The sequence below is a fragment of the Ursus americanus genome, chromosome 36, assembly GCF_024610735.1.
Source record: "Ursus americanus isolate L20-20 chromosome 36, mUrsAme1.1.p, whole genome shotgun sequence".
NCBI classification, from domain to species: Eukaryota; Metazoa; Chordata; class Mammalia; order Carnivora; family Ursidae; genus Ursus; species Ursus americanus.
Window position 1 is genome coordinate 24125579 of NC_142162.1, and position 13482 is coordinate 24139060.

General features: G+C 56.4%; 1 protein-coding gene and 1 long non-coding RNA gene across 10 annotated transcripts in view; one reads left to right on the forward strand and one right to left on the reverse strand.

The window, feature by feature from the left end:
• LOC148107051 (uncharacterized) overlaps positions 1 to 13482 on the forward strand; it is a 68213-nt gene that overhangs the window by 43369 nt on the left and 11362 nt on the right. The window lies entirely within an intron of this gene.
• On the reverse strand, positions 3719 to 12973 carry CCDC9B (coiled-coil domain containing 9B). 9 transcript variants are annotated; one of them, XM_045770534.2, is made up of 11 exons: positions 12816 to 12973; positions 11882 to 11995; positions 11501 to 11666; positions 10736 to 10941; positions 10518 to 10643; positions 9692 to 9891; positions 9334 to 9392; positions 8486 to 8539; positions 8288 to 8387; positions 7663 to 7705; positions 3719 to 7579 (listed from the first exon to the last, which is right to left on the reverse strand). In XM_045770534.2, the coding sequence occupies exons 1-11, from the start codon at positions 12825 to 12827 to the stop codon at positions 7040 to 7042; spliced, it is 1620 nt and encodes a 539-aa protein (XP_045626490.2). In that variant the 5' UTR covers positions 12828 to 12973; the 3' UTR covers positions 3719 to 7039. The 9 variants fall into 9 exon arrangements, with proteins under 9 accessions (XP_045626490.2, XP_045626507.2, XP_087715378.1 ...); XM_045770551.2 differs by having other exon boundaries at positions 11501 to 11608; positions 11882 to 11963; positions 12816 to 12972; XM_087859252.1 differs by having other exon boundaries at positions 10736 to 10888; positions 11501 to 11608; positions 11882 to 11963; positions 12816 to 12968.

Here is a 13482-nt window from a genome sequence, read left to right on the forward strand (position 1 = left end):
GATCGTTTCTAGGCTTTTTTACTTCTTTTTTTTTTTTTTTTTTTTTTACAGATTTTATTTATTTATTTGACAGAGAGACACAGCCAGCGAGAGAGGGAACACAAGCAGGGGGAGTAGGAGAGGAAGAAGCAGGCTCCCAGCAGAGGAGCCTGATGTGGGGCTCGATCCCATAACGCGGGGATCACGCCCTGAGCCGAAGGCAGATGCTTAACGACTGCGCCACCCAGGCGCCCCTCTAGGTGTTTACTTCTATCAGAAGTTCCTGTGTGCACTCACTCCCCGGCAGCCTGAGTTTGGAGGAGATCGTCCTCTCTTGAAAGTGAAGTTTTGGAGGGTGAAGGATCAGGAGTTTGCTAAGCTGTTTAGACTGAGTTTGTGTTGGAATCCTTTCTTTCCCCCATGATGCTGAGGTGCAGAGAAGTGTTTCTCTGAAGTGTTAAGCATAAGAAATACTTGTCTTCCTAACAGCTCTAGATTTCTGCACAGTATGAGACCACAGCTTGGGAAGCTTTTCTGTCCACCTTGTTTTTCAGTTTTCACTAGGGAATTCTAAGATACTGTGTGCTTCAGTTGAGTATTTATATCCTGTTTTGAAATGCTGAGTGGAGAGCATCTACTTGTTTCTACATGTTTCTTTAAGGGGAACCGAAAGGTCAGGTCCCAAGCTTTAGGGCTACCACAGCTATTTAAAAGGGGTAATGATTGTCCTCCCCTTCCTGTCTGCAGAGAATGGAGGTATTTCTGGAATTGCAGTGCAATAACAAAAGGGCCACAGCTGTATAGTTTTGTTTTGTTTTTCGTCTCCCTCAGTGGAGGCAGGGACCACAAGAGCTCTGCTCGCTTCGCGGGACCAGCACTAGTCTCAGCGCCTGGCACGTGGTAGCAGGTGCTCAGAGGTTGTCGGTCGTCTGGTTTCATCATTGTGTTAGATGATGAACCTCCATGTTCAGTATCAGTGTGGTGTCGCCGTCATAATCCACTTGTGTCCCCACATCCAGAGCCCACAGTCTGGTTCAGGGGAGCAGATGGCTAAAGAGAACCCCAGCAGACCACAGCTGCACCAGCTGTTCTGCCCACAGTCTCTTTATTTCCGAGGTGAAGGACTTGGGCCTGGCCTGCCTGTTCTTTCCGGGCACTGGAAGTCCACGCGGTGCCTAACGGAGGCAACGTGGAACGTGTGGCCCATTCATTGTCCCCTCTGTCCTGGCCCTATGGCCCAATGCTGAGCTATAAAAATACCTGCTTTATGGACAGTTTTTGGTCACATCTGTTTTACTTGTTGACATAGCTTGTGGGTTTCTGCTGCCAGAAAACCTATGTTAGACTCTTTGTTCCCTCCAATAGCTAATTTAAAAAACACAAAAACAATTTTTCCCCCTTAACCACACACCTAGACTCTACCAGGCTCTCCATCAGTGCAGAGAAAGCCACGGCTCCAAGTCCTACACCGTGTACCTGAGCCGCCCGGTCAGTAAGGAGCACCTGGGCCAGACAGTTTCCATATATCGTACAAACATTTGTTAAGTTACTATAAGGGACCAGAAAATTCCCACACAATTCTCGCCCTCAAGAAATTTAGTCATGCCAACAAGAATCTACCTTTGTTACTGCCCTGTTTCTTTCAAGAATCTGCTTTTATAGTAGCTTATCAGTTAAACAGCGATATGGTTCTAACCTCCCTTAGAATATTTTCCACGAACCACTACCATTAATCCAACTATCCAGTGCCTACAGTGTGCCAGGTGGGCCTCAAAAGTCCCCAAACCGACTTGTCCAGAAAAGCAGTTCAAATGGATTACTAAGTCATTCCCTTTAAGTGTCCCTCTCTCTGCTACGTCCGTGTTCAGAGTCATGAGTGGAGGTCTCTGCCCAGCTTGTGACCTGGAGGCCACCTCAGCTCCCTGCTGGTAGTCTGGGCAGGATTATATCACGGCGGTCAGCCTCTCTGTGTGTGGCCAGCTCACAGCGTCACGAGGACCTGGGGGTGGCGGGGGGCAGGCTGTGTGCTCTCGGAAGGGACCCTGAACTGGGAAATAGGAAACTTGCAGACTCAGTAATGACACTGGTTAGGGTCCCACTTTTTCCTTCTAACCCAATGGGAATTCGTGAGAGCAACTAAGGAGAATCTATGTGACAGGGCTTAGAGATCTGAGGACTCAAAGTACCGTGTGTACCTAGGAGGTAATATAGTTTCAAATGTCTGTCCCTTTGGGCTAAGTGATGCCTGGAAAGAGACATGAAGGGGCAGGTAGTAGACATTAAACACCCCGTCCCCAGACCACCCACGTCAGCATCACCTGGGAACTTGGTAGAACTGCCATGTCTTAGGCCCCCTCCCAGACCAACTGAATGAGAGCTTCAGAGGGTGAAGCCCAGCTTTGTGTTTTAACTAGCCTTCCAGGTGATTCTGACACTAAAATCTGAAAACCGCTGGCCCAGACTTTCCCTCTGATTCTGTAACTTAGGGTTTAGGTATTAATGTTTTGACAGATGGCTACAAGGTGACTTTTGACCTTTCTTCTTGGTTGAAGCCAGCCGCCCTGCTGGGGAGAAAGGAAACACCGTATCCCCAGAGTTTGTAAGAGAAAGGGAAAAAGCCTGTGTTATTGGTTATTTTTGAAGGTGCCGGGAGAACTTGCCCTGGAGAGCTCGTTAAGAAGGGACAGGCCTGAAAGAGTCCTGGTTCCCCTCCCACAAAGGTACTGCTGTGTTGGCCTCACCTCCTGCCCCGGGGCCTGCTGCTCCTCGAGTCGGTCCTTAAAAGGAGCAGTGCGTGCCACGTTTGCTCTTTCTGGTGCCAGGTCTGTGCTGTTTCACTTCGCCGGCGTCAAGTGGATGCTTCATGAGAGGGTGTGACGCAGGCCGGCAGGCTTGAGAGAAAGCAGCCTCGGTCTGCGCCTGCTGCAGCTCCTCTCCCTGCCTTCCCAGCCTTGGGGGCTCCCCTCGCTGAGCTTGTGGTCACCCCGGGGCGGGCCTCACTCAGAGCTGCTTGCTGGGGTCTGTGGCTACTGATAAGTGACTGGAGAGGCAGAGTGAAGTGGCATCTTTAGTGTCTCCTATTTCCTTGACACCCCCCTTCCCGACCTAGTCCCCAAAATAAGAAGAGATAGACAGCCATGGGCATTTTAGCCATTTCCTTCGTGGGGTTTTTCTGGGGGTGGGGGGTGGCTAGTACCATCTTTTCCTATTATTCCCGTCCCTGAGGCCAGGGTTGGGGCCGGAGTTGACTGGTGGTCAAACCCTCCACACTAGTGCCTTGTTAGATAGCTGGGGGTCCCCAGTTACCTGTCCCTTGACCATAAGAAAATACAGTCATGCTGCTCCTTTGGGCGAAAAAAACCTTGACTCTGGGAGGCATAGAGCAAACGCCACAAGGGAGTTTTGATTCTGGGGAAAATAACGAGCGAAGAGTGTGGTGGGAGTCCACGAGATCGCCATTGCTGTTAACGGAGGAAAAGAGGAAATGCTGAGTTATGAAAGTTGGTATGTGGAGTTAAGGGAGATGCTGAGGGCAAAAAACACCCCAGTAAGAGCAGGGTCACTCTGTGAGGCTCTTAATTCCAGTCGACTCCCCCAGGTGCATAAAGGAAGCTCACTGCCCTGGAAGGCTGAGTAGACTTGACAACCCATCCCTCACTTCCCTGGGGTGTACTGACCCCGGTGAAGGTGACACTGAAAGAGGAGGTACAGGAGAAAATCGAGAACAAAGTAGACAGAGATCAAACCGATTAGCTACTTCGTTTATTCAACACATGTGAGTGCCAGGCAGCTGTTCAGAGAGTGCCTACTTAGTGGGCCAGGCATGTTTTGCACTACTCTTATCTTTAATTTTCTTGACAACCCCTCAAGGTCGTTAATGGCCCCATTTTGCAGATACGAAAACTGAGGCTTTTGGAGGTTAAACTTGATCAAGGTCACCCGGCTAGCAGATGACAGACCTAGGTTAAGATTCAGTCTGTTGAATTCCAAGGCCCATGTTTGTTCCACTCTACCATGCTGCCAGTCCTCCAAAAACATCCCTCCCTTGCAATCTGCTCTGCTGCTCCCTTCTGCCCACGTGATAGGGGCTCAGGACAGAGCTATCTTCTGCCCCTTCCACCCTCCTTGTTATGAGGCCCTAAGTCAAGCTGTCATCTCCCCACTCCCCTGTGGGCAGCTTCCTTCTCCGTTCCTCCAGCTCTGTGCCTGGGTTCCTGAGAGCTCTGTCTCATGAAGAACTTCCCATCTTTGAAGAGAGTCTTTTCAGTTGGTTGGGGAGGAGATAAGCATCTAAGAGAAAGTCTCCCAGCCAGGCCTTTAAGCAAAGGAGCCAGGAATTGCTACAGCCAGGCTTCCATGACCCTGAGGTTTGTGGAGGGGTGTCCATTCTTCCCTCCTGCTCCATAGCTCATTCCCTCTGAGGGGAGGAGGGTGGCTACCGGAGCTGCTGGTTCCCTTATTCTGAAGAAGGGCTCCCCCTTTTTTGAGAAAAGCTCAGTGATACTTGCCTGGCGTTGCAGTCTTCCTGCAGGGAAGGTGTCCTGGGCCAGTCTCTCCAACCCCTAGTGACTCCCAGGACGTCCTTTCTCCTAACATCCTTTTGGATGTTACCCTTGAGGAGAGAAGCCCTATTTCTCCATAGCTCTTCATAACCCACCTTTCTCTCCTGCGTAGGTCCTCTTGCGAGGGCTGAACCAGAGTTCTGCCCGAGTTCTATATCCCCGTCCCGTAGTCAAACATACCTTGGCATATACTCTCTAACGAAGGCCCAGCTGTACAGTCGGTAGCACTGGGGGGGGGGGGAGCAGTTTGTGAATCTTAGAATTCAAATTCTTGATCATGATTATTTTTGGAGACATCTGAATTCAAGGACTCTGCCTGAATCTGCTCTTCCCCAGCTCCATCCTTTGGGAATCATGGGTCAAGTCCAGGGTCATGCTCCAAAGGCATTTATGTATGACTGGAGGGCAAGAGGAAAACTTGAGCTTAGAGTTATTACCCTTACCTATTCATGTCTCAGAGGGGTCTTCTTCCCTTGTGCGTATGAATATTCCCAGGCCTTGTCAAAATTCCTCTAATCAACCCCACACCAACCTCTTCCACCCCTTCACCTCATCCCATTCCCAACCAGCTTCCTCACTCCCCACTGCAGGAAGTTGGCAGCACTCACTCACTAGCCTCTTGAGCCTCTTCCCAGGTACCTCAGCTTCTCACCCAACTCTGAAGCCAGGAAGTCCCACCTGGCAGGGGCAGCCCTCGCCAGGTCCCCGATATAGCCAGCAATGAGTCCTCAGAGTCTAGAGTCTATCTGCCCCTAGCCCTCCATATATTCTAGTCCAAACCCTTACTACTCAACCCGTGGTCCAGGAACCAGCAGCACAGGTATCATCAGGAGCCTATTGGAAATGCACATTTCCAGGCCCACCACAGACCTACTGAATTACACTCTGCATCACTCTGCACCTTAACATGTGAGAAGCACTCTGATCTGCTGAAAAGACACCCCCTCCCCATGCTTCCTGAGTAGAGGGGGTGGAGGGTGGAGATGGAGCCAGTGAGGAAGCCCCAGCTGTGAGCCCACAGTTTAGCCCTCCCTTTGACAGGGGAGCACCCTTGGGATGAGCTAGACACTCCCTAGAGAAGCCAGAGAGGCTGGTGAGGCCCAGGGCCCTCAGTTGAGAGGAAGAGCCACTGTGGGGCCAAAGAGGAAGGGAGAGGAGAGGGCCACATGGGGAGAGCCCAGTGTGGTGAGAGAGGAAGGGGCACCTGCCCTTTCGAGCAGAGGTGAGGTGCTTCTCTTTGGGCTCCTACCGCCATCGCCAGCTCCCGTCAAGGCTCTCAGTCAAGCATGGTTCCCGCTGTGCAGCTTGGATCTGCTGGGTGACTGGCTCCCCCTCCCTCCTGCTGGCAGAGTCACCATCGCCCACCGGCTGCACTGCTGCTAGTGGGTGCTCAGGAAATGTTTGTTGAATTGAGAGGAAGCCACAGCTTGTGTGGAGTCTGAATAATTCACCAGCCGTGGGCCCCAGGGGAGGGGCGGGAACAGAGACTAAGTAGGAAAGACAAGTCCCGAAGTTTTACTGTGGCAGAGTCACTTTCTCTGCCCCTTGTCTGAGTCCTTGCTTCGGCACATGCCTGTGTGCAGGGGAGGTGGTGGGGGAGAGGAAGTAGGCGATGGCAGGAAATGGCCCTGGGCTGCCCCCTGCTCCCCCACTCCCCCCCCCGCCCCCCCACCATCCCCCATGCTGTCTTGATGGTATACTTGATGTCTGACCTGGGTGTGGGGGAGGGGATCCCTGCTGATGAGCTCTCGCATCCTACTGTGGGGAGAAGAAGGCTGTCCTCTCCCCACCCAACCCCAGACCATTTCAGAAAGAAGGACTTTCCGGGGACCCTCTCTTTTGCGGAGGAAACCTGAGCTCTGCTGTTCTGTCCCCAGCTGTCCCTACCTGCTGTGGCCTCCCTTTCTTCAAGCCTCAGCCTCCTCTTCCAGAAAGGCCAGAGGCTGCCAGCTGATGGCCGAGATTTCCCCTGGTTTGGCCCTCCTGTGAGTTTGGGGCTGTGAGTCACCTGGGTGCAAGGCAGAGGCAGGGGAAGGGACCCAGGCCTGGACCGGTCCTGCCAGCTACAGAGGCTCCTTGCACTGGAGGAGCCAAAGCCGCAGCTGGAAAGAGAAGCCAGGCCTTGGCGGTGACAGAGGCCAGGAGAGCCAGGTGCCGAGTGCTCCCAAGCCTCCCATTCTTGCCAGGGCAGGGAAGCTGGTGGCCTGGATGGTGACAGACCCAGGACAGGGCTCAACAGCCTTAGAGACCTGGCATAGGAATACACCAGGAGATTTATCTGCAGGTAAAAACACACCTATGCATAGGCTGTACCCATGAGGGGCAAGGAAGGATGGCTCCTTGCCCTCACAATGTCACCCCGCTGGAGAGTTTGCCCAGCTGCTCAGCCAGACTGCCACAAGCCACCAGCATCCATCACACACAAGAGACAAGAGTGCTGTCTTCATTCTTCCCTCCTCTTCTCCCCAGCCTGGCCCCCATGCTCCCAGGAGCTTTGCTCAGCATCTTCCTGCAGGGCCAGGCCCTCCTGTCCTGCTTCTCATACCACCTGTGCCCCTTGCCCTTTGGCCCATTCCTCTGGGGGGCCTGCTTCGTGGCGCCAAGCCCTGCTGGGCCCCAGCCTTGCCAGACCTGTCTTCTCTAGGCTCTGAGGGCCCTGCGCCTCCTTGTGGCTCCGAACAAGTCTGTGCTTCCGGCTCAGCCTGGGGGTCGTTCCACCCCAGGAGCTGCTCAGAACCATCTGGTGAGGACACAGGGTTCTCCTGAGCCCCGAGCCTTGGAGTGAGTGCACACACACTCTCCCCGGACGCAGGGCTACTGGCCCCTCCTAGAGAAAGGTCAAGGGGAACCAAATCAGTGTTCTGTGGCGAGCCAAGGACTGGACTGGCTATGGAGGCTCCTGACTCCCTTTTCGGCTCCCCTGGGGGTCCTGGGGCTGGGCAGGTTGCTGGGGCACTTGCGGGTCGGCCCAGCCCCATCCTGCTCTCCTTCTGTGACTGTTCCTCCTCGCTCCGAGTCTTTCTGGTACTGTGGCTTCCCTGAAACAAGAGATGGGCCCTGCTGGCTGGCGGATTCAGAGCTCACGTCCTTAGCCCGCCACATCCTATTCCCAAGCACCCACCTCCTGGTTCTCCAGCTCCTGTCTGTCTTCCTTCGTTTCCCACCTGTAGAAACACAGCATGTGGCAGGCCCTACTCCTACCCACCCCCCTTCATGTCTGTCGCTCTGTAGCCAGTGGCCCATGTTCCCAGGAAGCAGCCAGAGCCCAAGGGTCTCAAAGGAACATCAGAGCCAGAACGAGGCTCCAGGATGCTTCCCTTCCAGCCTGACCTTGTTCCCCATCCAGCCATTTCCTCTGAACACCACCCACTTTAGCACCATCCCAGGTCCCCAGCTGCTGTTTATGGCCAAGCCTGCAGTACCTCGAGTTCCATGGGGACTCTGGACGTGTCCCCGCCTGCACCGCCTGGGAAAGGCACGCCCGGCTTCCCCGGGGGAAGGCAACTGCTGTAATTACTGCCGGCCTCCCTGGGCACCAGGCTCTTGCGGCTGCTGCCTTTGCTACCGGCCTCTCCCCGAACCTCATTAACCTGCCGCCAGGCAGCCGTCAGGCAGAAGGCAGCAGCCCCAAGGGCCAGAACAGGGACCTGGAACAGTGCTGGGCCTGACCTCCCAGGGGCAAGGGAGATCCAGGAAATCAAGAAGCCCAGATGCTTCCCCTGATTTTGCCCCCTGCCATCTGTTACCTGCGGGCCCTGCCGGTCAGCCTCTCTGTCCCCCGGGCTTTGCTTCGTGTGGCCGACACCGCTGAGGGTCTGCTGTGTGGCCCACCCCGAGTAGTACCACCTGTAAGAGATGGTCCACAAATCAAGGAGAGAAGAGGGCCATGGCAGCCCAGCTCCTTTACCAGGGCATGCGACTCTGCTCCTTCTCTCCTAACTCACCTTTACCATCAAGGGACAGTGGTGGGGGCTGTGACTTCCGGTGGCTCCTGGGACCTAAGTGAGGCGAAAGAAATAGAGAAAGAGTGGGGTGATAAAGGATCCCAAGCAGTAACGCCGGTCTTCCAGGACCGGGAAGCTGTCAGTCTTTCTCTTGGTCCAGGTGTGGGTTTTCTGACTCCCAAAAAGATCCCTGGTCTGGGGATCAAGAGAGCTGGGTCCCTGTACTCTCTTTGCCATTCCTGGCTAGGTAGCTGGCTGAGTTTCTCCAGCCCCACCTTCCTCGTGTGTAAAATAAGCAGACTCGCCATTCTAGCTCAGTCAGTTGAACGTCTGCCTTCGGCTCAGGTCATGATCCCGCAGTGCTGGACTCGAGTCCCGCATCGGGCTCCTTGCTCAGCAGGTAGTCTGCTTCTCCCTCTCCTCTGCCCCTCTCCACTGTTCGTTCTCTTTCTCTCTTACACACATAAATAGATAAAATCTTAAAAAAAAAAAAATAAGGGGACTAGCCATTCTAAAAGCTCTGTTCCTACAACAGGCCAGGGGCAGGGAAACTAGAGATTTCACCCATGAGGGACCAACTTCAAAAGGATCGCAGTGCAGACTTCTTGTGAGCCTCTTCCCCAGACCTTCTGGGGTCAGAACCCAGGGTAGAGGCTGTGGGTTTGGAGGGTGGAAAGGTGCCCTGCTCTGATAGTGAGGGAGAGGAAGTAAGATGTTCTTCCATGTCTCCTTCCAGCTCCAAAAATAAGTGACACACCAAGAGGCAGAGAAAGGAGAGGAAGCCCAGGGGGTGGGGGGGCTGTGATAAAAGCCAAGGAGGGGAAGGGGTGAGGTGGGTATTGGCTCACCCCTGGCGCCGCCCACCCTGGCCGGGCCCTCTTCCCGAGGCTTGCTGGAGTCCTGTAGCCTGTGGAGCCAGAAAGCCAGGCTTCTGTGGGGTGGACACACGCTACAGCAAGACCCATGTGGCCACTGCCTCCCCCGGCCCCAACCCCAGAGCTGACGGCAACAGGATGGCGGTGGGCCCAAGAAATCAGGGGACCCCAAGCCCACCCTGAGCCAAAGGCCCCAGCAGAGAGGCCCGGGCAGACCCTTAACCACCCTGGAAAGGGTCCCACCAGCCCTCCCAGAAGCATCCACAGTTAGTCCTACCCCCAAGCCCCACAAGCATGTCAGTCCAACGAGCTACCCAGCCCTGCCACCCACGTGGGCTTGGCCTTGTCCAGGTCCCATGGGCGGCGCCAGTCACCCTGTGCATCTCTGTGCCTCGCCACACGGGCCAGGTCGATCTGTTCCCGCTCCTGCTTCCACTGGGCATAGTCCCAGCCCACCTCCAAGGGTCCCCCCACTGGCCGGCGGGGAACTGGGCCTGGGACCAGGCCTGGACTCTGGGGCTCCCGAGCACCCTGCAAGGAGAAGACACTCAGCACCATGGGATAAAGGCAGGAAGCCTGACTTAGAGTGGAAATCTGAATCTTACCAACCCCTTCCCTCAAGGTTTTGAAGTCCCCATCTAAAAATGAGATCCATTCCATCTCCAACATGTTCATTTGCCAAAGATACTATTTCCATCCACTTGTTAGCTGTGTCTTTTGGGCAAGTTACTTAAGCTCTCTGTGTATTATTTCCTCCTCTGTAGAATGGGACTAATAATGGTGCCTATCCACTGGGTTGTTGCAGGGGTGTGCAGACAGGCCCAGAGTGGAGAGGCACCCAGCAGTGGTGAGCAAGAGCCAGGACTAGGGGCTGCTGCCACCTAGAGGTCACACTTGGCACATGGCCCACCCCAAGGCCCCCACATGCCTGCCATCAGAGATCCAGTTAGGGTAAGGGGCTGACTTCTGACATACCCTGTCAGAGGGTCTCCACCCAATGGGGAGACTGGCCAGAGAAAGGAAGAAGGGGTGGGAATTCTTGCTGGTGCTGCCTGGGCCATGTCCCCGGAGATAGGGGACATAAGTGACTCAGCTTCTCCGCCTCCCCCAGATGATGACTGCCACTTTCATGTTCCCATCCCCTCTTGAAGATGTACTTTCTGTGCAGAATCCGAGCTGGTGGCCATCTGCATGGAGGGGGTCCGTCCCAAGCCCCTTCCACGTGACCCTTCTGCCCCCTGGTTCCTTGCTCTGGTGGGCTTCTCGCTTACGATCCGCTTGGCCTGGGGGGAGGCGAGGATGGGCAGTGTGGCACAGCCTGGTAAGAGGAGGCTGCCAGCCTCGTGCCTGGGCTTCCCCCACCCACCCTGCTCACCTCAGCTTTGTTTTCCATGGTCACAGCCAGCTCCACCCGCTCCCCCAAGCGGAAGGTACCAGTGTGGGCCTCCACGTCCTCATCCTCAAGCATCCCACTGGCTGCTCCAGGTCTGAGGGACCTTGCCCAGTTCCGGCAGACTACCCGCTTCTCCTGAAGAATGAGACGCCATGCCCTCAGACCACATGGCCAGCGCTGAGCAGGAGCTGCGGACGGAGTCCTGTGGGAGGTGCCCCAGGCCGGGTTCCAGCCCTGGCCCTCCCTGGAATGCCCACAGAGGAGCCGATTCCATGGGGCATTCACATGCCAGTGGCATGAGGTTATCCAAGGACCGGGCCGGGGCCACCCCAGGGCCCAAGATGCCACAGCAGCCTATCCTCTCTGAGCTGGGAAATCCAGAGCGCTCAGACAATGGGGCTTTGTCCCTTAGACACTGCTCCCGGCATTCAGCCCCCTTCTCTGTCCCTCTAGGGCTGGGGGTGTAGGAGTGGCCTGTGGTTTGGAGCATAGCTGCGGGGCCACAGGGCCCCTAACTTTCACATTCATCTGGAAAAGGGTGTGAGGAGGATTCTATTTGGTGGCCTTTTAGCTGTGGCCCTTTGGGGTCAGAGGGACCACAGTGGGCTGGGCTACTTCAGGCCGGGAACTGAAGGGTAAACCCCACAACTGGCAGCGGAGGAAACGGAGCAGGAGCGTTGTTCTTCCGGGACATGGGCTGGGCCTCCACCTTCTCGCCACCCCACCCTCTGTCCCTGCGGGGCTTACACCGGGAACCTGGCTGATAGTGACAGTGAGGCCATCGGGTCGGAGGAATTCCGCTGTGGTCACGGCCATGCCCCCCTGCTCTGCCTGCCGCCGGTCTTCCTGGATCTCCTGCGGGAGGGCCTGGGGTCAGCACAGGCCATGGCCCCCCAGATGCACACAGACAGGCCTACACAGAGAGACACCAGTGGGACACCAGGGGGCAGAGGCACCGCATCACAGCGTCCCCGAGATCCTCACAGAGTTTCTGAGATGGACCACACCACCGTGACTCTGGCCTCAGGCCTAGCGCCTGCAGGCCAGACCACTGGGCAGGGGTCTGTGGGTCAGACAGGGAGTACCAACCGAGCTGGTCCTCCTGGCCCCCCATCACGGCCCACTCACCTGGTACCTGCGTAGTAAGGCCTGGTTCTTCTTTCGAAGGGCAACTATCCTCCGATCCAGCTCGGCATCCTTCTCTTCCTGCCTGCTCATGGGGGACTCGGCTCCGTGAGACCCCTGCAGAGGGCAGGGGGCCCAAGCCCCTGACTGCTGGGCCCATCCCTTGTCAGCCCCCTAACTTTCACATTCACCTGAGAAGCATATTCTTACCACGAATGGAGCCATCCCCAGAGCTAGGCTCACACGGGGGGATGGCACGCAGAAGGCCCCAAGTCCCCACCCTACTGGGCTTGTGTGCCTGTCTGTCTGCCTCTTCAGGGGCTCAGGTCAGGGCCTTATACCCAGGCCCGCAGCTCCCAGCACTGGGCTGCCCCTCCCCCGGGCTCTCCAGGGAGCTCCACTGCTGAGTGGAGCCTGGAATGAGAGTTATAAATGGCTCTGGCAGCGGAACCTGCCGTGACTGGGAAGTTGCCAGGGGATTCAGAAGGTCGAGGGGGGGAGCTGTTTGGCTCCCAGGCCCAGAACCACAGTAAAGAGAGGCCCCGGCTCTGTCCTGGGCTCCCAGGCCTGTGGGCCCCACTCCCCAGGCTTGTGCCCAGCCTGTGGGAAAGAGCCGCTCCCAGAAGCCCAGCCTCTCCAGGCCTGGAGCTGCCGGCAGTCAGTCGGGGCAGGAGAGAGCCAGTTCCGGGGGCAGGCCCAGCTGGGGAGCCACCCTAAGCAAGCCAGGCCTCTGCCCCGAGATCCCAGGTCTCTCCCTGTCTGGCCGCAGGGTCTCCACTGTGGCCAAATGCCCCTGCCCAGCCCCCCACGGGCCTAGGCACAGCCCTCTTCCTCCCAGGCCCAGCTGTCCCCAGCTGCCCCCAGAGTGTGACTGCCTGGCGTCCCAGCCTCCTCCCAGCCCCAAGAAGCCCCCCGCCAAAGGTGAGGTGCCACTCACAGCTGAGTGCATGGCAACAGTGGGCACCGAGAGAATTCCAGAGCAGCCCCAGGGGAGCCAGAGCAGGAGGGAAGCCGGAGCCGCGGAGCCACCAGAGCCGGAGCCGGGCCTCTGCTGGCCTCTCCCTGCCGGCTTCACTGCTCAGCACACGAGATCATGTTGTGATTACAAAAGACTCCTCTGGGCTCCCAGCCAGGAATGCGCGCCGCCACCCCCACCCATCCACTCTCAGAGGGCAAGGACCAGGGCGCTGGCCCTGCCCAGCACCTCTCCCAAGCCCTGCCCCACGTCCCCACAGACACAAGCAGGAACCTCTCTCTGTTGGGTTGAACCCACACAGGGGGCCTGGCTGCCCCAGGCCCTGAATTCTCCGAGGCCCTAGGCTCCGCAGAGCCCCAGCCCCGACCTACCTGCAGATAGACAGGCAGCCAACCTAAGCCTCCATCCCTCCCGTTAGGAAAGAAAGGCCTGCGGGATGCAGACGAGCCCATCAGCTCTCCTAGTCTAAGGCCCCCACCTCAAATGAGCCTCCCCTTACTGCTCTCAGCAGCTCTGGTTTAAGTGATTTGAAGGGACAAGAAGCTTCCCTCCCCCAGGCCACCAGATACGACTACATACCTGAAATAACACCGTCAATCATACCTTTAGATTGAACATCGTCTTCCCT

Coding starts and splice junctions, on each gene's coding strand:
- CCDC9B (XM_045770534.2), bottom strand. Junction 9,393..9,691: donor CTGGACAAGGCCAAGCCCAC/GTGGGTGGCAGG, acceptor CTGGCTCCACAG/GCTACAGGACTCCAGCAAGC. Junction 7,580..7,662: donor AGGAGCTGGAGAACCAGGAG/GTGGGTGCTTGG, acceptor CTCTTGTTTCAG/GGAAGCCACAGTACCAGAAA.